This window comes from Esox lucius, chromosome 7 (genome assembly GCF_011004845.1).
Source record: "Esox lucius isolate fEsoLuc1 chromosome 7, fEsoLuc1.pri, whole genome shotgun sequence".
NCBI lineage: Eukaryota > Metazoa > Chordata > Actinopteri > Esociformes > Esocidae > Esox > Esox lucius.
Window position 1 is genome coordinate 36,352,162 of NC_047575.1, and position 26,953 is coordinate 36,379,114.

At 43.5% G+C, this 26,953-nt stretch overlaps 1 protein-coding gene across 4 annotated transcripts in view; it reads left to right on the plus strand.

Annotated features, from left to right (window-relative positions):
* Positions 1-23,075, plus strand: part of dbn1 (drebrin 1) — a 78,778-nt gene extending 55,703 nt beyond the window's left edge. The window contains exons 4-15 of one of the 4 annotated variants that reach the window (XM_034293279.1): positions 2,214-2,288; positions 4,302-4,451; positions 5,645-5,722; positions 6,177-6,328; positions 6,962-7,022; positions 9,392-9,448; positions 13,247-13,361; positions 14,676-14,804; positions 18,827-18,946; positions 19,602-20,041; positions 20,570-20,660; positions 20,923-21,008. In XM_034293279.1, coding sequence (XP_034149170.1) covers positions 2,214-2,288; positions 4,302-4,451; positions 5,645-5,722; positions 6,177-6,328; positions 6,962-7,022; positions 9,392-9,448; positions 13,247-13,361; positions 14,676-14,804; positions 18,827-18,946; positions 19,602-20,041; positions 20,570-20,660; positions 20,923-20,993 — 1,539 coding nt within the window. In that variant the 3' untranslated portion in view covers positions 20,994-21,008. Of the gene's footprint in view, positions 1-2,213; positions 2,304-4,301; positions 4,452-5,644; positions 5,723-6,176; positions 6,329-6,961; positions 7,023-9,391; positions 9,449-13,246; positions 13,362-14,675; positions 14,805-18,826; positions 18,947-19,601; positions 20,042-20,569; positions 20,661-20,922; positions 21,009-21,245 lie in introns of those variants that run through there. The other 3 variants (XM_034293278.1, XM_013134599.4, XM_020048460.3) reach the window with 3 other exon arrangements.
* Positions 23,076-26,953: the final 3,878 nt, after the last annotated feature.

Consider the following 26,953-nt stretch of genomic DNA (forward strand, 5'->3'; position numbering starts at 1 on the left):
TCAGAGGATGTCTTAGCAGCCCTGGGAAGCTGAGAGTAATAGGAGTCTGAGGAAGCCTAATGGGCTTACTGTCTTTGTGGCAGGCATCCTGTCTTTTCAGCCCAGACATCCACGCTGGCTTAGTGGTGTCGTTCATAGGTTCACTCTGCACTGACACAGCACACAGCAGAATGAACACATTAACATTTGCAATAGTGCATCCGTCTAATGGAAGCCATTTGTATTGTGACGGGTAACCAACTAACCCCGATGTATAAAGGACCCCGTTCATAGCGTTGTATTACAGCGTTGAATTGCCTGAATTGATTGTTAAACGATAAAACCAAGCATTATTATATGCTTCAGTTACGGTCGTATCTGTACACATGCTATCCACGTGTGTTCATGCTTTATAATTACATACTTTTCCTTTAATGTGATCAGCGGCCGTTGTTGAATTTGTTATTATAGTGTGAAAATAGCCTCACTTACATAACTTGCAATGAGCGAAACCGAATAAAGCGGTATTTTAGCGGCACTTTGGTCTGGCCTGTGGTGTTCCCTGTTCATAAATTGCATCTCGGTCATTCATTCGTGTTGTTTCTATAGTTGACATTTTATAGTCTATAGACACTGCTGCCATATTAATTATCAGACGTTGAACCTGGGATCAGGATTTCCAACAGGCTAGTTAGTTTAATGTAAATTATGCTATCGGGACTTGGAAATGACATGGCTGAAGTAGACAGATATTTACTTGAAAACAACTATGCCATTCTCATGCCATCAGATTTACTGGGACATTAACGTTAGCCAGCTCAAATTCTTTGGACTCCCTTCAATTTTGACTAGCTAGCAAACACCATACTGCATCTCAAATTAATCTGGTGACATCAAAATGTGTATCTATTTATTATTTTACTTCTTTAAAGATGGTATTATGTTTTCAAGCCCCTAATATTGTTATGCACTATACCAAGTCTCCATCATCAAAGTGAATATGGCTGTTCTCACGTTTGGGTCATGGAATCCATTTTGTTTGATTCACATGGCTCCAAAATAGCTTTGCATGTTAGTATTGGTTTGGAATATTTTAACCAACCTGCCACATTGATATTTCTGTTGCTACCCTGAAAGTAACAATGATGAAAAACCATCAGAAGTCACTGTCAAATGATTGTCACTATTTAAGTGGTGTATAAAATACAAAGTTAAACTTTAAACACATTCATATTTTCTATAAGTGGTCCCTGAAGTCAGCTGGTTAGTATTAGATTGTATTCCGTGTCACACATTCTGTTCTGTTCACTTCAATCCATAGGGCCATTAGAGATTTCATCTTTTTCACTCAAGAGCAGCTGTTTTAAAAGTTGGCTGCCAATAAATATTTTCTTTAGTTGGGTAATTTGAAAGATTGTTCGACATAACTAGCCAAGTTATATGATCTTACGGTTTTAGGGTTTCACAAGGAAGTATGGATGTCTTTTGTTGTTTTAATTTCTTTTGTTCTGCTGTTTTCATATCAGTCAAACAGGTGTATTCTGTTCAGAACAACCAAGGGTAGGATTCATTGTCATTTTGTAACTGTACATCAAACATAGGGACCATGACCTTTGACACTGAATGTGACATTTTATAATGTTAAGTATACACGCACAGATGTTTGGCCTTCTTGACATCACGACTGACTGCATTTAATATTATACTCAGTGTATCACAGAAGCTTTAAGGCTTCATATTAATTTGGTTGTAAACCACCTCAAGCGATAAAAAGTCATGTCCATTTTATCTAAAGCCAAGTTTAGATTTCACAAATGTTGTTTGTGAGATCAAGTTGATGGAAAAATAAATATATTTCCCAGATGTACCCCTTCTCACTCCACTCTCCCAAAGCTGAGGGAATGACCGTAATCAAGGGTGTAGGGAGCTACTTAAACCTAAAGTTGAAAAGTGAATAATTATGCAAACCACAGAATTTATTGGATTGTGTTTATGAATTGTGTCAGCTTAATTTTCCTGTTGACATGCAATGCCTAAAATTACTAAGTTACTAAGTTACTACTACTGTAAAACTGGACACAAACACCAATTCCTCTAATGTGGTTACCTAAATTGACGATGATGATGATGATGATGACAAGCTGGTGGACACTCTGTTCTTGAAATCCGAGACACACAGTAGCTCTGACCCTCCCTCCTCCCTCGGCCCTCTTCCTGTGTGTTTCCTCTCCCAGGTTGGTGAGGATGTCCCTGATGCCAGGAAGTGTCAGTGTGCCAGCCATGTGGCCAACATTGCAGAGTTTTTCCAGGTCAGTCTCCCTGAGGTAAACCCAACTGCTACTCTAAGGATCTCAGGACAACACACAAAGCAGCTAAATGAATACAATGGTTGAATGATACGTAATTGTTATCTGATGAATGCTATCTGCGTCTGTGGTCCCGTATTCATGAAGCATCTCGGAGTAGGGTTAATTATGGGTCAGGTCCCTCCTGTCTATACTCTTAGTGATTATGATCTAAAATGTCTAACAGATGTCCTATTCCTGCTCTGAGAGGCTTCCTGAATATATACCTAGGTTTTCTTTCTGGGTATGCCCGTTATTAACTGGATGTCATGATGGATCTTAAACCTAGTGTGAACCACTCGGTGTCTGAAAGTCATGCCAGAGCGATGGCCCTAAGGCCATTTTAGCTTTTAGCGTCCCATTGAGGTTTAGCCCAGTGCACTCTGGGTATAGGAGTGATTCTACGGATCCACCCACAGGATCAGCAGAGATTGTGTGTGTGTGTGTGTGTGTGTGTGTGTGTGTAAGTTACTTGACAGTCTGCTGGTTATGGACATTGTCTGATGTGTTTGTGCCATTGTGTGTGCGTGTTCGTGCGCGCCTATGTACTCAATATGTGTGACTCAGCACTCCGTGAGGCGCTCTGGGTTAATAGGAGGCTGAATGACTGGCCACTCTATCCTCTTGATGGTGTTTTCTGAATGTGTGGGTGGCATGGAGGTAAAGAGAAGAGTTCCTCCTGAAGTCAATTGATGTAAACTGTCAGTCATCTTCTCCATAACAGTTTGTTTCTCTAGCCATTCAAACCGATGGGCTTACTCACACTGACGGTTCTGTCCTTGGATTCGCTGTGGAGTCAGCTGATTGTAAAGATCCTAGTGAGCTAGGAGGCACTTGTCAAGTGCAATCCCCCACACAGGCAGCTAGACACACAGTCTCATGCACAACACAGACAGACAGCTAGACGCACAGTCTCATGCACAACACACACACACACACATGCAGCTAGATGCACATTCTCATGCACAACACACACAGACAGCTTTAGTTTTTTCTGTTTGACAGTGAATTGGTGTATAGCTTCTATCCCGTGTCAGAGATCATCCCTACCCACACAACAGGATGCCACAGCTTCACCCTCACATTGGTCAGCCATGTTGACTAAGAAAGTCTTTACTTTAAATGGGTAGTGGGCGTGTGTGCGTGCGTGTGCGTCCGTGTGTGCGTGCGTGAATCTCTGGTGAATATTAATGTTATTAACCCTGGAATAATAAAAAGACTGTGGTTTTGATATCAGGATGCCTTTTAGTTTCTAGCTTAATCACACAGGAGTGCTACGGACAGTTTCTGCTTTCTTTCCATTTCCTCACATCTCTACATCTTTACCAACTCCTCTCATCCAGGTTCTTCCTCTTGCTCTCTCTTCCTCTCTCTGTCCTCCCCTTTCTTCCTCTTTGTTCCTCTTTGTCCATCTCTCTCACTCTCCCTCTGTCCATCTCTCTGACTCTCTCACTCTCCCTCTGTCCATCTCTCTGACTCTCTCACTCTCCCTCTGCAACTCTCTCCCTTCTCTCTCTGTATCTTTCCTCTTCTATTTTTCTCTCTTACTTTCTCTGTCCCTTTGTTTTTTCTCTCAGTTCATTGCTGATTATGACAACCTCACAGGTCTGTAAGATTGTGTACGTTACCCTGCCTCTTGAGGACCTAGGGTTATGTTTAGAGGTAAGGTTAGGGATAGGAGTTAAGGCTGGTTATGTTTAGGTATGAAAGCTAGGTAACTGAAGATTATAGTTATAGGTTTGGAAAATAGATTTTTGAATATAAATGAATGTAGTCATTTATCATGGTGTACATGTGTGATTTCCCCAAACAAAAGTTGTATAAGGGAGTTCTCCAGGTGCCTTGTCTGGCAGACCGCCACAGAAACCCTTGAAGCCTTCTCATTTTACCCTGGGATACCGTCTCCCCAAAGCAAGCCATTTCAAAGTGAAGGGTATGTTTTCATTAAATGGGCATTTTGTGAATTTCTTCCGGCAGGGAGTCAACATTATCATCAACGCCAGTACCATGGATGACATTGAGCCATCTGCCATCGGACAGAGACTGACCAATGGGACTGCATCGGTAGCCAGCCCAGTCCTTAGCCGGCTGAGAACCAGAGAGGAAGAGAATGGAGAAAATGGAGTGGTATGATTGCGGGAGGATGGAAGGCCAGGGAGGGAGGATGGATGGAGGGAGGATGGATGGAGGGAGAGGGAGGGAGGGAGAGGGAGGATGGATGGAGGGAGAGGGAGGGAGGATGGATGGTGGAGGGAGGGAGGGTCAGGGAGGATGGATGGAGGGAGGGAGAGGGAGGATGGAGGGAGAGGGAGGATGGATGGAGGGTGGAGGGAGGGAGGATGGAGGGAGGGAGGATGGATGGAGGGAGAAGGAGGATGGATGGGGGGTGGAGGGAGGGAGGATGCATAAGATGAAGGGTTGTTAGGTGGAGGGGGAGAGATAAAGGATATGATGAGAGAGTAGAACAAGAGAGATTGAAGGATGGAAAAATGGAATCAGAGAATAGATATAATTACATAGTGAGTGAGGTGCAGGGAAAGACGGATGCCATGTTGAGAGGAGGCTTGGAGGGACAGAGTGACGCAGGCTGACAGGAGAGGAGGGGGTGCTACCACAGAGGTCAAAACAAGTTGTCTGTCAAAGAGCTCTCTATTAGCGTGATGTGTGACACTAGGCCAAAGCCATGCCACTGTTTTTAGAGGAGAGGCTGTGGGAGAGACAAGGGAGAGAGAGAGAGAGAGAGGACAAGACAGAGTGGGAAAAAGGGGTGAAAGAGATGGAGAGGGAGAGTGACAGAGGGACGCGTTAGAGCGGGTCTCTGAGAGTGAGGCATTGTTCATGTTTAGAAACTGACACAATGGGTCTTACTGTGTTAGAGGGTCAATAAGGAATGAGTCACTCTGAACAGATAGCAGGCTCCTTCCTCATTCTTTCTGTTTATATGGACCAAGTTAACCAGGAGGAGAAGCTAGCTACTCTTCTAAAGGTACATTACATTCTGATACAGTCTTCCCAGTGGACTGCTACCAGGACGCATCCCGTTTACCCGTCACATAAATGTTGAGGGTATATAGGGAATGTAAATACAGGGGGAACAGAGGACAATGTGTGATGCAGCAGTAGTGTTGAACAGAAATGCGACACGATAGCGCTGTAGCCTGACCCTGTTTGTTACAAGCTGCTGGGGCTGAGCAGCATTTGAAGGGTTCAGTAATCGTACTTAAGCAGGCTCTAAACTGTGTGTGTGTGTAAGCCTTTGCTCTATGGCTAATGGTTCTAGCTAACCACTTCCCTTTCCTCTTTCCCTACTGGATGTTCAGGGCACCGTGTACACCAAGACCAATGCAGAGATAGAAATGAAGAAGATCAATAGAGAAGAATTCTGGGAACAAGCCAAGGTAGGAGAGACCATGACATCACACAAGGGAGCAGAATGAGAAAGAGGGAGGGGTTTGACCGGGACAAGGAGAGCCGGGCCGCATTGTACTGGAACCTGCCTTCTTTCTTTTAGCATGAACAGTGTTTTCAAATGTAGGATCAAAATAAGTCAGCCAGTGTCCCCCACTGTCCACAAGCTGTGCCTTAAGCCACTAAGACTGACTCAAATGTAATGTGACGTCCACTGTTGTCAGTCCTTGAGGACTTTTAAATCTGAATCATGTGGGGGTGTCTTTGTCCTCTGTAAGTTTCACTTTCACTCTGAAATGCACCTCTATATGAATAGATCACCACCTACAAAAACTGCCTGTGTTGATTTAGCTTAATCTGAATAAAAATACAAAAGACAATCTAGGAGGTTTTAACATGTATTAAACATGTAATATCTTTTATTTCTCTGTCTTTGGTGACCAGCGGGAGGAAGAGTTGAGAAAGGAGGAGGAGAGGAAGAAGGTTGCTGAGGAGAGGCAGCGCTTTGAGGAGGAGAGGATGGAGCTGGAAAGGAAAGAGCAGGAGGACAGAGAGAAGAGGTACCGCGAGAGGGAGAGGCAGATCGAGGAACACAGGTGGGCTAGTGTCTTGTATTATTTCATGTTTTTAACCTCTAGTGTTTTGTATTGTTTCATGTCTTTAACATCTAGTGTCTTGTATTGTTTCATGTCTTTAACATCTAGTGTCTTGTGTAGTTTCATGTTTTTAATGTCCTCTACATTGTGGTTGTGTTTCGCTCAGTTTTGTAGGGCATAGTTCAATTCCCACAGGGGGCCAGTATGAAGGTTGGTGTGGCAAGAGGCCAGGGGAAGGTGCACATATTAGAATTAGGCAGTTATGGAACAGATCTTTAGTAACAAGGTCCAAAAATACTAGCCTCTTGTTTCCCACCTCAACAAGCATGGGTATTGATCCAGCCTGACAGTGCGTGGCTTTCAGATTGCAGGCCTGTCTTATATCCAGGCACAGCAACTAGTGTTCTGCTCTGTGTCAGTGGTGATGGGTAGCCTTGACATGTGGGGGGGCTTTCTGTGCTCATAGGGGACTAGATATTCATGAGTTTTCAATTATTAAATACTTTTGACTGTAATGTAATTTGTGGAATCAAATCAAGTATTTGAAGTGTGTTTGTGTGTGGGCGTGTGTGCGCGCGTGTGTGTGTGTGTGTGTGTGTGTGTGTGTGTGTGTGTGTGTGTGTGTGTGTGGAGCAGAAAGAAGATGCAGGAGGAAGAGGAGGCCAAAGAGAGGACACGGAACCAGCCTCTCATAGTAAGTGTGTGACTGTGTGTTGTTATTATTACAGTGTTATGTTTTTTCTGTTCTGTGCCGAAGATGGTTTTCCCCTTAGTTTAGTGAAGCTCCATATCATTCTCTGATTGTTTTTCTGTATTTTTTTACCACAAGAGTTGAGGAGTGATCTGAACATTATATAAATTAGCTTGGAAAAATGTCACAACAAGTCACTATTGGTCTACTTTGAGGAGTTCTAGAAATACAAACCTGTGCTTTTACAGCTCTGTGCTTGAATTCATTTCATACAATCAGTGACCTTTTTCTTGATAGAATATCTGCTAAGAATGTGTACTATGTCAAGGCAGCGGTCTTTAATACTCCCCTTTCAAATCCCACTATCTAAAGGCAAGGTTGTTTTGACCAACTTAATTGCACTTCTTAGTTACATCGGCTCAGTTGAGCAACAGAAACAAGGGAAAGGTTGGTGGTTGTATTCGGGGTATTCAGTGTTGTAATACAGGTAGGAGTTAAAGCATGCCCCTGATGAAAGGTTGGTGGTTGTATTCGGGGTATTCAGTGTACAGGTTGGAGTTAAAGCATGCCCCTGATGAAAGGTTGGTGGTTGTATTCGGGGTATTCAGTGTTGTAATACAGGTAGGAGTTAAAGCATGCCCCTGATGAAAGGTTGGTGGTTGTATTCGGGGTATTCAGTGTACAGGTTGGAGTTAAAGCATGCCCCTGATGAAAGGTTGGTGGTTGTATTCGGGGTATTCATTGTTTTAATGCAGGTAGGAGTTAAAGCATGCCTCTGATGAAAGGTTGGTGGTTGTATTCGGGGTATTCAGTGTTTTAATACAGGTGGGAGTTAAAGCATGCCCCTGATGAAAGGTTGGTGGTTGTATTCGGGGTATTCAGTGTTGTAATACAGATAGAAGTTAAATCATGCCCCTGATGACAGCTGTTGTGCAGCAGAAACAGAAGTACTTGAACATTTCTCGGGATTGACATTTTGTATGTTGTGAACAAAGTCCATTTCTCAGCTTGAGATTGGAAAGCATGGGAAATTATGAGATAACAAGTTGAGATACAAGCTAGCCATAGTGACTCACCACCACCAAAATATATGTATTTACATATACATATTTATATCTCAGCCCTGACATGATGACATCAACAGATCTCTTCTCTAAATATAAATATGGACTTCACAATAGCTAAAAGAGCCACCATTATGTTCCAGCTTTCACTTCCTACAAAAACAGTACTTCTGTGTATAGCACTTTGAAAATGGCTACTGTCTGTGCTACTGTAGTGGCCACCATGCTGTCAGTACTTCTGTACGTATGTGTTCCAGTTAAATGCTAGGCATGTGTTATGGTTCAATACTGTTAACAAGATTTTCTGACATCATGCTGCAATCTTTTAGTGGTGGTGGATGACATCACTGTGATGGAACTTGAAAGCTCTGCTGCCCCCTGCAGGATACATTTTGGACAAAAACAATCTCATATATCTCTTGCCCTCTGTCTTTCTTAATCTTCCTGTCTTTTAATTTGACTGGCCTGTAGAGCTAGGCAGGATCTTTGCTGGTTGGTACCTGGATTGGTGACCAGGGCAGAGAAGGGGGGGATGATATCCCAGTGTAGGATGGTATCTTTCTAATTAGTAATTACACAGGCATCCTGACTCTGTGGTCACTCAACATCCCAGGGAACTTGTTGTAATAGTGGGGTGGTTATACAACAGTCTCCAGGCTACATTTTCAATCTGGCCCTCATACCATCATGGCTATCTAGCCATCACTAGCCTCTAATTCATCCCCTACCTAGCCATCACCAGCCTCTAATTCATCCCCTACCTTGCCATCACAAGCCTCTAATTCAACCCCTACTTAGCCATCTCCAGCCTCTAATTCATCCCCTACCTAGCCGTCACCAGCCTCTAATTCATCCCCTACCTAGCCATCACAAGCCTCTAATTCATCCCCTACCTAGCATCACCAGCCTCTAATTCATCCCCTACCTCACCATCTCCATCCTCTAATTCATCCCCTACCTCACCATCTCCATCCTCTAATTCATCCCCTACCTAGCATCACCAACCTCTAATTCATCCCCTACCTAGCCGTCTCCAGCCTCTAATTCATCCCCTACCTAGCCATCACCAACCTCTAATTCAACCCCCATTTCCACATGTCTGTGTTCCCGGGTCGTTTGTCTAGATGACAATTTACCTGGGAAAAGAATGGATCAGGACCCAATGCAGCATTTTGTTTCTCAATATGAAGTTATTTCTGAATAGTGTAGATTAGACACAGATATAAACACAGGAAAGTCCTGATTTTGAGTAGGTTTTATTCTGACCATTCTCTGTATCTCTTTCTATCGTGCCCTGTTTCTCTGCAGACAGCTGAACCTAGCTATGAGGACCTGGAGAAGGAGAAGAAGGAGTCTGAAGTGGAGGTGGGTTTCAGAACCTCAGTCCCACTGTGGGGGGTTGTCTCTGTTTGTCCTAGTGTAACTCTGTTCTACCCCCTAATAGGCAACTGAGAAAAAAACCAGCTGTTCAACCATCTTCAAAACTTTGCTGCCAACCTGTGTTTTTGTAGCCACATTTCCTTGTATTTTTTGTAATTTTTTTAACAGAAAATAATTTTAAACATCGCTGGAAATAGGGTTGTGTGTGTATGTGTATATATATATATATATACTCACCTAAAGGATTATTAGGAACACCTGTTCAATTTCTCATTATCTATCTAATCAATTATCTAATCAACCAATCATATGGCAGTTGCTTCAATGCATTTAGGGGTGTGGTCCTGGTCAAGATAATCTCCTGAACTCCAAACTGAATGTCAGAATGGGAAAGAAAGGTGATTTAAGCAATTTTGAGCGTGGCATGGTTGTTGGTGCCAGACGGGCCGGTCACAATCTGCTCAGTTACTGGGATTTTCACGCACAACCATTTCTAGGGTTTACAAAGAATGGTGTGAAAAGGGAAAAACATCCAGTATGCGGCAGTCCTGTGGGCGAAAATGCCTTGTTAATGCTAGAGGTCAGAGGAGAATGGGCCGACTGATTCAAGCTGATAGAAGAGCAACTTTGACTGAAATAACCACTCGTTACAACCGAGGTATGCAGCAAAGCATTTGTGAAGCCACAACACGCACAACCTTGAGGCGGATGGGCTACAACAGCAGAAGACCCCATCGGGTACCACTCATCTCCACTACAAATAGGAAAAGAGGCTAGAATTTGCACAAGCTCACAAAATTGGACAGTTGAAGACTGGAAGAATGTTGCCTGGTCTGATGAGGCTCGATTTCTGTTGAGACATTCAGATGGTAGAGTCAGAATTTGGGGTAAACAGAATGAGAACATGGATCCATCATGCCTTGTTACCACTGTGCAGGCTGGTGGTGGTGGTGTAATGGTGTGGGGGATGTTTTCTTGGCACACTTTAGGCCCCTTAGTGCCAATTGGGCATCGTTTAAATGCCACAGCCTACCTGAGCATTGTTTCTGACCACGTCCATCCCTTTATGACCACCATGTACCCATCCTCTGATGGCTGCTTCCAGCAGGATAATGCATCATGTCACAAAGCTCGAATCATTTCAAATTGGTTTCTTGAACATTACAATGAGTTCACTGTACAGAAATGGCCCCCACAGTCACCAGATCTCAACCCAATAGAGCATCTTTGGGATGTGGTGGAACGGGAGCTTCGTGCCCAGGATGTGTATCCCACAAATCTCCATCAACTGTAAGATGCTATCCTATCAATATGGGCCAACATTTCTAAAGAATGCTTTCAGCACCTTGTTGAATCAATGCCACGTAGAATTAAGGCAGTTCTGAAGGAGAAAGGGGGTCAAACACAGTATTGGTATGGTGTTCCTAATAATCCTTTAGGTGAGTATGTATGTATGTATGTATATATATATACACACACACACACACAGCCCTGTTTCCAAAAATGTTGGGATGCTGCGTAAAATGCCAATAAAAAGAGAATGCAATGATGTGCAAATCATTGATCTCTGTATTTAATTGAAAATAGTACAAGGACAATGTCAAATGTTGAAGCAGAGAAAGTGTATTGTTTTTGGAAAAATACATGCCTGTTTTGAATTTGCTGCCGGCAAAATTTTTCACAAAAGTTGGGACGGGCATGTTTACCACTGTGTTGCATCACCTCTTCTTTTAACAACACTTGGTGTCTGGGAACTGAGGAGACCAATTGCTGTAGTTTTGAAAGTGAAATGTTGCTTTATAGCAAGAACAGGAATGAATTTCAGCTGCTTAGCAGTTCAGGGTCTCCTTTGTCATATTTTTTGTTTCATAATGCGCCAAATGTTTTCAATGGGTGACAGGTCTGGAATGTAGGCAGGCCAGTTTAGCACGCGGACTCTTTTACTACGGAGCCATGCTGTTGTGGTATGTGCAGAATGTGGTTTGGCATTGTCTTGCTGAAATAAGCAAGGCCTTGCCTGAAAAAGACATCGTCTGGATGGCAGCATATGTTGCTCCAAAACCTGTATGTATTGTTCAACCGGTATATAATGGTGCCTTCACAGATGTGCCAGTCACCCATGCCACGTGCACTAATGCGTACCATCATGGATGCTGGCTTTTGAACTGTGCGCTGGTGAGAAACTGGATGGTCCCTCTCCTCTTTAGTCCGGAGGACACAGTGTCCATGATTCTCTAAACTAATTTTGAATTTGTCTGATCACAGGACAGTTTTCTACTTAGCATCAGTCCATCTTAAATGAGCTTTGGCCCAGAGAAGGCATTACACAACTTTTCCAGTCTTTTTTTAAACATGTTGCTGGCATTATATTCAAAGTGGGCATATAGAAGAAACATTTTGTAGTTTCAACATTTGCTATGTTGTCTTTGTACTATATTCTATTGAATATAGCGCTTAAATGATTTGCAAATCATTGCAGTATCTTTGTGGCAGTGGCGCTCCTGGGCTTTGGGTTTTTGTCAGGATATTTGTACTTGACTCTGTGTATCAGATGTATTAGGGCTGGGTAAAAAAAGAAATCACAATCTGAAATCATTTCTTAAAATCTAAATTATTCACTTTAGAGGTGTTAAATGAGTGCGAGGTTAGAGATTAAGAAACAACCATCGTGAAGGTCAATGATATGTGTTGTAGCATTGGCTTCACACAGGCTGTTCACACACACAAAACGTCCGGCAATTGCATGCTTGCTTGGTCGGGTGTGGTGAATTGGACACTGGTGACAAGGTGAGTGACAGGGCGATTTGTTTTTTTCTGAATTATGTAGGATTTTATCAATTACGTGTAGGAGAAGATAATTGCGTACCCGGTCGAGTCAAGGGAGAGAGACATTCAGTTGATGGTTGAAATTGCAGCATAGTTGTCTTCACAAATGTCCCATATATCACCTCATCATCAGATGGTTGTTCTCTCACATATATACAAGATAGTTTTGTCTACCTAGAACAATGCACTCATTCTGTGACCCACAGATCACTCTAACCCTGAAGCCAAATGGTCAATCACACATTCCTGAGGTTGACAGAGTGTGACTCATTGAGAGACAATCTGAACATGGCTTCTTGTCCCTTAACTTTTCTAAATGAGTTTTTTTGTAACAAAACATACATTCAGAAAATAATAATACAATCAGAATACTACAGTGACATTTTACTGACTTGAGAGTAATGAGTCCTTGTTAGAAAGCATAATTTTCTGGAGCGACTATTTTGAAGGTCTTAGCTAATTTGCTGTTATTTCATGGTAGTTTATTAATTATATATTTTTAATTATTTATATTTTGTAAAATAAAAGTTATTTTATATATATATATATATATATATATTGGTTATATATTTGTTAATTAGAAAGCAATGAAATGTTTTGGCCCTGATCGTCCATGTTTAACATTATTCTTTAATGTTGGGCTGTGGGGTTCCCTGTACGTTTCATAGCCTTCATTCTCAGGGAATGACTCTCATAAGCAGTATTGGTATTTTAATAATCACTATATCCAAATTCAATCCAAATCTTATCGGAATCCAATTGGGAACTTGTGAAAGGGAATTGTATTGGGAGATCAGTGCCAGTACCCAGTTCTTAGACACATGCTGTGTCAGGGGGTGTGTGGGATTATCTGTGGGATTATTCTCTTTTTGTCTTGTCAGTGTGTCGTTGCCGATGGGTGTGCGTGTGCACTCTACGCACCCAACTTTGTACTGTGTGTGTGTGTCTGTCCGCCAGGAGGCGAAGGCTCTCATTGCCCAGCGGGCAGACAACCCCCGGGAGTTCTTCAAGCAGAAGGAGAAGGCTGTGGCCACTGGTGTGGACGCCTCCCCCGTGCCGGTCCCCAGGAACGGTAAGGGAGACGGGGAGGGGGGAGGGATATGGGAAGGAGAACAGGAGGGGTCGGGGTCACCCCCACCAACATTCGCCCTGTCACTCACCTTGTCACCAGTGTCAGATGTGTTACTGTGCCGTCGCCAGAGTGTGTGTCTGTCTCATCTGTGTGTGTGTGTGTGTGTGAGTGAGTGAGTGGACAGAGCCTTTTGGACCCAAACATTTGGATAGACTACAGAGAACTAGAGCGCGTGAGAACCTTTTGGACCCAAACATTTGGATAGACTACAGAGAACTAGAGCGCGTGAGAACCTTTTGGACCCAAACATTTGGATAGACTACAGAGAACTAGAGCGCGTGAGAACCTTTTGGACCCAAACATTTGGATAGACTACAGAGAACTAGAGCATGTGAGAACCTTTTGGACCCAAACATTTGGATAGATCACAGAAATCTAGAAGGTATGAGAACATATTTTGACCCAAACATTTGGATTGACTAAAGAGATCTAGAGGGTGTGATGACTTTTTGGACCCAAACATCAGGATGGATCAGAGATCTAGAAGGCCTGAGAAAATATTGAGTAGAAAGCTAAGATGAGAAGTAATCCGATCGGAAGGCTGTGAGGAAAAAGGAAGAAAAGAGCTTCACTCACAGACAACCTCCAGGCATGAATGATAAGTTGCACATAGGATCCAGGACTAGCTGAATGAAATGAGACCGAAATGAACGTCTCCCTACTGAAGAAGACCGCTCACGGTCTCTCTTATCTCCCTGCGTATCCCGACGTGCGTCCTCATTAATGAACGTGGTGCAGAAGAACTGGTTGAGAGACACAAAATTAACAATTTCTAAAATCAGTCGTTCTAATTTCTACTACTGCATGCTTTGACCTCGGAGTGTGTCCTTAGCACACTAACAGACTCTCTCTCTTCTTTCCCTCTTTTTCATTCTCTTTGACTTCTATCTCTCTGCTGAGTTGATTCATGGTTGTGCCGTCTTGTCCTCCGTCTATCCACCTATCTTTCCGTTTATTTCATTCCTCTGGTGTCTCCTTCTGGTGTTGATCCCCACCATATCTTGAGCGTCTCGTTTTCTTTCCTCACTCATGGGTTTCTATGGGGACCATGCCCATTGTTCCACAATCCCTCACTCCTCACTGGGGATTCTCCTGGGCTTTGACTGGTCTTCTTCCTACTCTCCAATATCTCTATCTCTCTCTCTCATTCTCCCTCTCAAACGCTTTCTCTTCTTTCCCTGTCCTCCTGTCTTTTATGTATGTAAATGTGTGTGTGTGTGTGTGTGTGTCGTCCTGGGCCCTGTCTCTTGCCAGGCCGTTTGGACAGTCCATTGCCGGGCCGTTTGGACAGTCCGTTCTTGAAGCAGCAGCACAGTCCCAGCGAGCCCAGTCCGCCCCCCCTCCGCACCCCGCCTCACGTGAGGCTGCAGCCCTCTGCACCCGGTAGGTACTGGACAGGTGGAAGGGCAGCGAGGACGTAAGACCCCCCCCCCCCCCCCCCCCCCCCCGACCCCAACCCACACAGGACCACAGTAGAGGACATTCTCCCCTTTCCCCCAAAGCTCCCTCTGAAGCTGCTGTACCGATCCGAGACCTCTGTCACATCCCGTTCTTACACATCCCTCTAGCTAGGAGCACCGCTGTGGTCAGCTACTGTCAGACCTCTGTCACATCCCGTTCTTACACATCCCTCTAGCTAGGAGCACCGCTGTGGCCAGCTACTGTCAGACCTCTGTCACATCCCGTTCTTACACATCCCTCTAGCTAGGAGCACCGCTGTGGCCAGCTACTGTCAGACCTCTGTCACATCCCGTTCTTACACATCCCTCTAGCTAGGAGCACCGCTGTGGCCAGCTACTGTCAGCTGAAAGCCGCCGCACGCTTCATGCAAATTGTACGATATGGCCGTTATATGACCTGCTGGGAAATGTTCAGGATTTTTGGCTACACTCTAGGTAGTGTGGACACGATGCTTCGTCGCCGTTTCTATCTGGTTTAAGTGGCACCTGGGCCTGTCATCCGCTGTTTTATTTTGAGTCCTTTGGGAGCCTGATTTTGAAATCTTCATTGTAATGTGGAGCATAGAGGTTTTTTTCTTTTGTGTGGAATGGATGGCTGAGCAGTGTGCTTTCATGCACTCTGCCATTAAAACCCCTCGGGTGTCAAGACATCCTGTTCCCAGCTACAGATTGGCTCTCAGTCAGTGAACCTTGTTTAGACTCTTTTCCAAGCTTCCTCACAGGTGCAGTCTTTTAGCTATTTTGCTCCAAGAGCTGAATGGATCATTACCTGCTGGGGCCTCCTATATCTGCTATCACAAATGAATCTTGGCCCTAACAAACTAACCAACTAATTACTAACGGACTACCCTAACTGACCATCACACTGTGTTGCCAGCTGCCTCAAGTCTTATCTCCTTCACGCCAATCATGTTTCCTCCATTTTCCCTCACGGTCACCATATTTCTGTGCCCGCTGAGGTCTGTGGTAACCAGGGTAGGATGGTTAGAGGGACAGTGGAATTGAACCATATCAGGCTGTTTTGTGCCTGGAGGAGAAATAGAGGAGAATGATCCATACCGGCATAGCTTCCATAAAAAAAATATATGTTTGGCAATCTCACCTTTACCCTCTTGTCCCCACCCCCCTGCCCTGCCCCGCCCCTGCCCTGTTTCTGCTCTCATGCTTCTCCTGATGGACTGTGATGCTCTGCCCTGCGTGCACACACATCGTTGCGTACCTCCTGATGGGTGATCTGTGAGTGTGTGTGCCGTCGTCATCCAGCTGCTCGTTGTGTTGTGGGCCTGTGTTGTTGCACTCTCCTGTGTGACCATATATGGATGTGCCCGCCCCTCTGACACGTCTGGAGTATTGTACTACAACTGTCCTTTGTCTTTTCTAATGTTGCCTGGTCTGTCTGCAAGGCAGCCTGGGTAAGCATGTCTTGTAGCTGTGGGAGATCTTTTGGCCTTGGATTTGTCTCCCCTGTAGGTGAAAGTGGCCTACCATATACCTGAAAAAGAATCGCTGGCCCCCTCTGTTTTACACGTCTCTGAGAAATGTTTCCTGTCTCTGAATGTATCTGTATTATCTGGAATTCCTTGACAATGGTGTCGGGCTACATGTGTGAAAGAAAACATGTATGTCCAACTTCTTGTAGAGTTCACTGAATACACACCAGTATTCAGTCAGGGTTTGGATCAGGGTTAGTAGATTGTTAGTTAAGACATTACTGATAGTCAGTAATAATCAGTACAGGATCTACAGAATTACTTTTGAGACTTTGAAAATGTCTAAAAAGGTTTTACCTTATTTTGTCCTCAATCACAGTTGGAGCACTGCCTCTAATGCACTAATGGCCAGCCACCAGTGGTTAAGATCCTTGTTAGGTACTGAAATTTCCCCACACATCTCGGACCAGTGTGCTTACACAAGAACCGCCAAATGCCTACGCCAATTGGCGTTTGAGTTTGTAATAAAAATAAAACGGCCATTTTGAAAGCTACACCCTCCTCCTTTCATGACTTTTCCTAAATAGGTGTTTATTACATTGTTCCATTTCGGAATTCTAAACTGACAAACAGAAAACCATTTAGAGAATATTTACCTGTTCTTTACCCTGTTTTCAGGATTAAACGGCCCACGGCACTTAGTGTTGATACCCAAATGGTACCCAGGCGCTAATCACCCCTCACTGAATGCATGACATCAATGGATGATTGTGTGATACTTCAAGATGTTTGATAGTCTTGGTTGAATTTGAATGAACTCAATAATGAAATACTAGATTTCCATGACCACTCAAAAACTTAATTAGGCTATTATTGAAACATAATACAAACGATATAGGTCCCTTCTCGCATTTTACACTTTTTCAATAGAAGATTCAGTTTATGGTGTAGGCAAATTCATCAAATGTAAATCTACATCATTTTAGGAGGGAAAGAGAAACTTAATCGCACACATCCTATCGTCTCTGTTTGAATTTTCTCTGCTCATTTTACTGAAGATTAATATTCTCCAAATGTATAAGGCTAAATAATTATTCACAAAATGAAATTCCCACAATATGTCTTCGGACCTCGATAGCCTGACTAGAACCCGCCGGGAGAGACTGGCAAAGACGCTAAGTTCACAACCTATTCATTTGGGAAATTCTTTCATTCATAATTTTTTGGACTTCTATATAGTTTGATGACCCAGTAGATGAACTGATGCTCTGGCTGGATGGTGATGCTGTGGAGGAGAATGTCCATGCTAATAGGGACGATTCGTATGCTAATGACGTCAAATGGCGTTCGGCTCTGGCGGATACTTGGGGTCAAAAAGGCCTGGCGGTTCTAGTGCTAAAATCATTGGCTATCTGACCCCGCACCAGCTGTTTAGGACAATTTGTGTAGCTACCGTAATAATTGAAGTCCATGTAGTGAATTATAGTGAAGCAGATCGCAGAGAGAGGCCATTTTGTAGTGTTTTCTTCATCTCAGGCATGTGTGTGTCACAGGCTCTGCTGCTGAACTGTGATACAGCTAAATACCTTAATATCAGGATAAGGGAATTTCTTGCCCTCAAAGAGGTCTGTAAAGGTACGTGCCCTTCCAAACAGATATTTAAAAAACTAAGCCGATGTTTAAACAAAGGCAAGTGAAGTTTCTTTACTGGTTAGTTATCATGGGGCAACCAGCAAACAACAGGTAGCCTAGCAGTTCAAGAGTCTAAATATTAACCAAAAGGTTGTTAGACTGAAAACTAGCCAGCAAGGAGAAAAATATGTAATTTTATATTCCTGAGCATAGTGGTAGTAGAAGTAATCACTTATCTTAATTGCTCCAGTGAGATATGTTGGATATTAGCTGCATATTTTAGGGTTAAGGTTAATGTTATGTTTAGGGTTCATCTGTCTACAGCTGGCTTGCTTGTTTGAATTTGGTTGACTAAATGGGAAGAATTGGCAAACTTTATGGCAAGTAGGTGGTGTACCTTAAATATCAGTCTGGGAGGCAGGGCTGCTTTGAGGCCAAAAAGTCCCCTGGGCTAAATGCTTGCTGGGAAGGACCCATGTTTCACTGTCACCCTGATGTGAGCCATTATCTCATCTCCAGCTAAATGTGTGCTTTAGCATATTTTCAGCTGCTATGATAGCATTCAAGTCACCCTGAAAAGAACCATACCATTGTCATATTCCGTGCAAATGCCATTTTCAGGCTAGCCTGACTACACGTTGTGACCAGTGTGGTATTGTATTGACTCATGCGATTTCCGTGGTGGCATTTTGTTTGTGTTTGGTATGCGGCTCTTTGGTAATATTTTCTTTTTGCCTCAATATGTGCTGAGTTGATTGTTGAGTGGTACTGTGTTTTTGTGATTTTCACTGTGATTGTGACGTGATGGTGACATTGGGGGCAGATTGTTTGAAGTTGTGTGGTTGTACACTCTCTCCATGTGTGTTACCTGAATCTTCTTCAGATGATGACGATGATGACGAAGGGAGCTTAGATCGAAGCATGGGGACGTCTCCAACGCCCATTCCCAAAATAGTCACCACACCCATCCAGGAGGCAGAGGACGACAGCCAAAACGAGTGGGGTAAGACTGGGCTGGGCTGGGTTATTCTGCCTGAAGCCTGACAAAGAACTGAATCCTGAAATTGTTTCATCTTACTATAGGCTACTTTGTTCATGCTAATGTTAGCATTAAAAGGCATTGAGTCCTTATCTTGCTGACTATCATTAACCCAGTCAAACATATCCATCATACACACACACACACACACTCCCAGGGACTGTTTGTTTGCCCAGGCCTCATTTGCCTTTACAGATGGCTGGGCTTCCACTGCTCTTCCCCTGTTTCTGACCCCTGAGGCACTCTGATCCATACTGTGGTACAGTAGATACAGTACACCACCTAGACTCAGAGGACTGGCAGAGGAACACAACACAAGGCTATCACAGGAAACGTGCTGTTTTGTGACGTTAAAGCTGTAACCCGGGATGCTGTGGACCTTGGATGGGGGGGGTGGACAGGGAGCACCATTCAACAGTGTGGTATTTTTGTTGCTGCATTCACAGCCACAGTAATGTTAATGGGAGTCATTATATACAAACATTGTGACTAGAATAACTTTGTCAACAAGCGTTACGATGACATTTTGACTGTTTCGGTTTGTCTTCCTCTCAGGGCTTATTTCGACTGTTGTCACTAACAGTCCCTCTCCCTTTCTGTCTCCCTCCCTCCCATCCAGGTGAACCCGAACTAGAGCCAGAACCAGTCCCGGAGCCTACCCCCACCAAGCCCATTCAGAGTGTGGCCCCTCAGACCCACACAGACTCCACAGATCCGTCCTCAGACAACTTTGATCCCTTCTCAGGCTTCAGGCCCCTGCCCACCCCCACTGCTGCAGAACCCCTAGTCGACCTATGGGACAGCAGCCCTGCCACCGACCCCACCCCCTCTCAAGCCCTGCCCCCTGCTCCGGCCCAGCCTTTGCTGAGCTTTGACGACATGGGGGATGTACCGTTCTGCCCAGGAGGCCCTGAGGCGGCCGAGGATGAGCCCTCCAGCCTGGTGGACGTGGCCGGGACCCATGACATGACCCTCAGTTACCAGCAAGCACTGCAACACGCTTCAGATGACACCCAGCTGATTACCAATGGGGAGATACTGCTCAAAGACGGGACGCAGGTCAGGAGAGGGACAGTAGTCATGGCATCTCACTTTCCAGTATATTCTTCTAAATGAGACGGCAGTGCCTTTATATTCACGCCACTTGACCTTTTGCTAATGCTTTGGTAACGGGCATTATTTGTCAGCTGTACGAGGTAACAGTTCGGGTACATTGTAATATATACTGTCTGTATTGTACTTCTCTTTTTCTAACAATAAGGTATGGTGTATAGTGTGATGTGTTAGAAGATGGTAAAACATACATTTTTACTATGGAGGTAATGTGTGCCACTGGTTACCTGTGTGCCTGGTCCGTTAGTTAAAACCTGGGACAGAGAGGATGGCAGTCTGTCTGTCTGTTCTGAGTGATCTACAGTACAGTTTTTTTCCTCAGAAGTGCCTCACATAACCTTGGGTCTGCTGTACAGTTACTGTTGCTTGGACAGCATGTGTTAGTGATAAACTGTAACATTAGCATACTGTAGTGTGTCTGTGTTGTTAGAATCCGAAACAATTTGTCATTAACTAATATTAATGTTTGTGCAGGCGAGCGAGGGCTACTTCAGCCAATCACAGGAGGAGGAGGAGTGCTCTGCTAAAATTACACCAACGCCAGTGTTTTATAACAAGCCACCAGGTATGTGAAGGAGGAACATGTCAGGATTAAACATGAATTACTTGATTTGCCTGAAAGCTGTGAGGAGAGGGATTATATAAATGTAGAATAAGGTACAATCTGTAAAGGGATTATAGTTGAGTTATTAAGGATTGATTAATTACATTTCAGAATTACTTTAAAATTAGAATTACCAGTTATATTGCTTTGGTCAAATAAGTGCAATAGCTTCTACACAGTTGAACATTAGTTATTTTGTCCCTTTTTTGTTGCTCTATACCAGGAACAGGAAAGCTTGTGTTTCAGACCAATGGTAAACATCACATTATAAACAATTTCATTAATGGTTTATAGTGTATTTATAGGCAACAAAAAACTTAAACCCAATCTTTGTTAGCTTTATAAACCTTAGAATTAGTACCTCATAAAATGCACCATACAAGAGACCTTTTCCTTTTTTGTTTCTTTCCATTGGTAGACTATTTATATTTTTTTTTAAAGTTGGTGGAAAAAGAAAAACAAATGTGTTAGATGAACATCTGTTTATCTCTGCTCTCTTTCTGTGTGTGTGCGTGTGTGTGTGTGTGCGTGTGTGTGTGTGTGCAGAGATTGACATCACGTGCTGGGACACAGACCCTGTAATGGAAGACAGCGACTAGGCAATGACAGAGTGGCCGAGGAAGAGAAGTAGGAACAACATGTCATCAAGGACGAAACAGATTTTTTAAAAGTAATAAGTCTTGCATAAGATCTGTACAATGCTCTAGAAACAACAAAAAAACGAGATGTTAGCCACCGAAAAGGTTTTGAGTTATTGTTAAAGATGCTAATGGGTTGATGAAGAGCTCTTTTGCTTGTGTTTCTTTTTTTTATTTATTTCTTGGATTTTCTTTCAAGTGTTTTGCTCTGTAGAGGGAACGGGGAAAGCTTCCTTGCGTACGTAAATATAGAGCACAGTACAGCACAACCGCATCTGCTAGAGCAGACCGTGACCACAGTAACAGAAAAGGTAGTAGATCAAGCCCTATTGTAACCTGTCACCTCCCACAGCACCAAACCCTCTCCCCCAACCCTGGGACCTGCCTTGGGCCCTTACAGTTCCAGATTTGCCTCTACCATAGCTCTGGCCTTAGCTCTGGTCCTCTCCTCGGAGGACTATGGATTCTCTGTAGCTAGTTAGGTATAAAAGCGGGTGCGGTTGCTGGTGGGAGTGAGGGAGAGAGGGATCTGAGAGGGAATGGTGCCACCAATCCTAAAACCAATCCTGTGTTACTGCAGTCTTGGCTTGGGAACACTACACCCTTCTCTCCAGTAGATGACACCAATTCCATATTTTGCTTTTCATTGTGACATCACTCAGCCTTTGTTTAAACTGTTGTTCACGTGCATGCCCCTAGATGGCCCCAGAGGCAGCCTGCTGTACAATTGTAATTCCACTGATGGACAAGTGTCTCTGTGTCGTTTTTGCACAGATGTTAATCACCGCTCGACTCTCTCACCCAGTCAACTCAGTTCTGATTTCACCCCTAACCGCCTAAATGAGAACCAGTCCAGTGGAATAGCATGTATTATTGCTCTTATGTTTAGACTTGTTCCTTGATGCAACTCTCTCCACAAGGCTTATATACAATGCTGTTCCCCAGTCTTCCTTTTTTCTGTCATTACTGTTCAAGGGCAGAGTTTCATTCCTGAAATTCTACATCTCTGATCTGATTCTAAATCAATCCAGGCATAGATATAGAACATTTAGCAGTACAATTTTGTTATATCTCTATGTTCTTACCACAGAGTTCTGAGTGGGAACCAGCAAGCAATAAGAGAATTAAGTAATGTATTATGTCCTGTAAATAGCCATTGTTTTTTTAGTAATTAATGTCTACAACTAACAAGCGTCTAATACTTTGTCATTGTGGCCCTTATTATTAGGATTTTGAGACTTTGAATTGAAGTTTATGGATTAGAGTGAGGTTTTTAAATGAGGTTTCTCTAAAGAGAGATATGAAATGTGAGTTGTGGTGGGAATCTATACATCCCCCACAGCTTTTCTCTGTGTTTCCCCTAAAGCTTGGTAAGATCCAACCAACCCGCGTCTTTAGCACTAACTGACACCCCTTTTTACATGATTTCAATGTATACTTCTTCACCCTGATAACCTCCTGGGTAGTGATTATTATTCTCTCCCTATCACACTACTAGGAGACTACTACTACTATACTACTATACTACTACTTCTACCCCCCAGGGCCCCAAAGCAAGGCTTAGCTATTCCTTGTCTTCTCTTTCTCTCTTTTCATTTAAAAAGAACATCTTTTTATTTCTCTCTCTTCCCTCTTTTCCGTCCGCTTCTCACATGCTCTGTTTTTGAAATAAGCACAAGATCTTTTGTGACATGCTAAGTGCTGATGTATGTTAATAAAAGACTTAAAAACATCAAAACAGTGACTTAAAAGGGTTTTTGATTAGACTGATTGTTTTTTGGTGGTATGCATGCTTGAATACTTCTGTGTTTCCCATGCATGCTTGAATACTTCTGTGTATCATGAAAGCTATGTTGTATAATAGTGAAACAAGCAGGCTCAGGGGCTCACCGTGAAAAATGGCAAAGCAGTCTAATTATAAAACAAGAAACCAGGCAAGCCTAGTTCAGACGGCCTGCAATAAATAGTGATATTCGTTGTTGCCCTCCCTGGATTCGAACCCAGGTCTTCCACGTGCAAGACTGTGTTGTTAACTACTACGCAATGGAACTAATCCAAACACAACAGTTGCTATAGCATTTCAACATAAGATCACCAGAACTGCTTTATTTTAGGCTTCCTGTTACGTAGCTACTGAAGGTTGTACCCAGCAAAGTTTATGTATGTCCTGAACAAACCGGAAGGCATAATGTGATTGTGTCGGGAGTCGAACCCAGGATCTGTAGTCCATGTCTCTAACCACTATGCTATTTAACTAAGAGCTGTCAGTCAGAGACATTTGCTTTTCCAGGCCGGCTCTGCTTACTCGGTCTGGCAAAGAGTAAAAACAGTAAACACATTTGTAATAGTGCAAACATTACAGTTGTTATTATTATTTACACTACAAGCATACTGTATCTGCACTGTATCCATTTTTCACAGCAGTATCCCTCAAAGTAATTAGCAAAAAACGGTATAGTATTTAAGACACCACTGCACCTTTTTCTTTCCTTTCCAAAAAAGTCTAAAAAGGAAAGTTTTGAGTGAGGAACAGAAGCGTTCAATTTGCAGTGGTCTCTTAATTTTAACCTTTCTGTTTTCTTCACTCAAAACCTTACTTTTTGAGATTTTTGGAAAGGAAAGAAAAAGGTGCAGTGGTCTCTTATTTTTTTCCGGAGCTGTAATGCATTGTGGATGGGCTCTATCAACATTGTCCCCACAAAGATAGTAAAACCTGAAATAGGTCCCCACCAGGTTCGTCTAGCAGGTCCCCACTCAAGAAATGTGATTTTCTGTCTCACATGTTGGACTTAAGGGACAATTTACAATGGAGCAGTGTTAGAAGTGGGATTACCTTTTGGTTTAGGCATTACTGGTTTGGGTTAGGTGTTAAGGCTAATTTAAATTTGGGCAAAGTGTTTAGGCTGAGGATGGGGTTTAGTTGGTGTGTGAGGGTGTGTTGGTGTGTGTGAGGGTGGGTGGGTGTATGAGTGGGTGGGTGTTTGTGTGTGAGTGGGTGTGTGAGTGGGTGGGTGGATGGGTGTGTGAGTGGGTGGTTGGGTGTGAGTGGGTGGGTGTATGAGTGTGATTTGAGGGTGTGTTGTGTGTGAGGATGGGTGGGTGTGTGAGGGTGTGTTGGTGTGTGAGTGGGTGGGTGTGTGAGTGGGTGGGTGGGTGTGTTATTATGACGCTGATATATTATGGTGCTGGGGGTATGAGGTATGAGGTATGCCCTTTCTAACTTTTCTCAGTCTCCTCCAGTTTTAAATTTTAGGAGGAGATGAGGTCCTGGTCCACACCTGCGGAGTACCTGGTTTGGGGGGCCCGTTGCTGTCCCTGTCCTTGTCCACCTGGTCATACTTTTGACCTAGTCTAGAATCAAATAGACTCTGGATTTACCCCAGAGAAATGTATTTATTATTCTAATTGGACTCTTAATATCTCACCCGGCACAGCCAGAAGAGGACTGGTCACCCCTCTGAGCCTGGGTCCTCTCTAGGTTTCTTCCTAAAATTCGGCCTTCTTAGGGAGTTTTGTTTGCTGGGTGACTCTGTAAAGCACTTGTTGTAAAAAGGGCTTTATAAATACATTTGAGTGTGTGGGTGGGTGGGTGTGTGAGTGGGTGGTTGTGTGTGTGTGAGTGGGTGGTTGTGTTTGATTTGAGGGTGGGTGTGTGAGGGTGGCTGGGTGGGTGTGTGGGTGGGTGGATGTGTGAGGGTGGCTGGGTGTCTGAGGGTGGGTGTGTGTCTGAGGGTGAGGGTGGGTGGGTGTGTGACTGTGAGGGTGTGTGTGTGTGGATTAAACAAAAGGTGGGTTTGATATTATGTAAATATTGATAATAATTAATTAATATTGGGAAGGTCACGTACTCTAAATCTGTTTTAATACACTGGAACTGGTTGTCTCTGTTATTTGTTGTCTAAACCAAGGGTATGTTCGAAATGTGGGATGTTTCAGCTTGGAGGAGATTTCAGTTTGATGATCATGTAACAGTGGATACTAACATGCCTGTAGGAGATCAGGGTGGTGTCAGACAAGTGGGTAATATATCTGATTAATGACACACACACACACACACACACACACACAGCTTTAGGATAAGACCATGGACAATACAAAGTATTCGACTGTCTATGTCTAATGTGAGGGCTGAAAATAGGCTTGACACAATTCTCTAAGGAGGTTTGGGAAAAACACGAGGTAGAGGAGGGATGGCAGAGCAGAAAACACAAATCAGACCAATTCTGATGTACAACTTAAATTAGATTAGATTTGTTTAACAAGTACAAATTATGAATCTTAAAATTATAGGTGCTGAAATTATTGGCATCCCCACAAATTCTGACCAATCACGTAATGTGTGCCCTGTACGTGCAGCAATAAATACAAACGTCTTACATGGATTTGCAGTTGTGCTTTTGAAGGTTTCTGATTATTTTGTGCGCATATAAAAATGAAGGGCAAATCATGTAATTCTGGTATTTTCAAGTCCTTGTTCCATATTACGTTCAGTCCCTGTTCCATGTTACGTTCAGTCCCTGTTCCATGTTACGTTCAGTCCCTGTTCCATGTTACGTTCAGTCCCTGTTCCATGTTACGTTCAGTCCCTGTTCCATGTAACGTTCAGTCCCTGTTCCATGTTACGTTCAGTCCCTGTTCCATGTTATGTTCAGTCCCTGTTCCATGTTACGTCATGTTCCATTTCCAGGACATGGCCAATGTCTGGGTCAAGTTACAGTAACCTCTTTACCACATATGGAAGTGCCATGGAAAAGATACTGCTGAGAGACTCTGAATCTCACCAGTATGACGCTTGTATGGATGCCAACCCCAATCAGTGTTCATGTCATTACCCCAAATCAATTGTATTACAGCTGAAAGCAATTTTGACAAGCACCATCTATTGCTTATACAAATGGGAGTTTGCATCAGACAGTTTCCTCTTTGGTGACTGATTTGAGAAATACCCACTCTGTTACATTTTACAATGTCTTACCTGTATCCTGGTGGGGCAGTGTGTCATTGACCTGTAACTATCCTGGGAACATGTCTATTTATTTCACATTCTTTGTCAGGGAATCTCACATTTATTAAGTATGCCCATCAGGAACCAGAGTCAGACCCCTCCAGAACAACATGAATCCGTTTGGGCTAGAAACATTTCACAGGGAAGTCGGTCTATGGTAACCCGATGGCATCACACAAGATTCCTGCTGCCAGTTGCTTGTTCCGTCTCAGGCCAGAGATGCACTACGCTCTGAATGCCCACTGTGCCTCTCCCTCGTCTCCTCCAGTTCCTAGCTGTTAGGAGTGGAACGTGGTGGGCTTGTCTGCTACAATAACACATCTGTGACAAGGGCCTATGACTCCTGAGTCTCCAAGATGCGCTATGTAGTATAAGCAAGGTAAAAATGAAGTTTTATACCTATACGAGTTTTAGGCCTATAGACATGAGCTAAAAGCACAGGACTGTAGTGTCTGACGTATTGGATCCAGTTTGTCTGGCGTTAACGATCGTGACACACTCATTCTAACGTCCAGTGGAACAGTAACTTTATATACCAAGTCACGGCCATGTAACTCAATGTACGTGCAGCACAGAGTGATACACCTAATACACCACTGAATATACAGCTC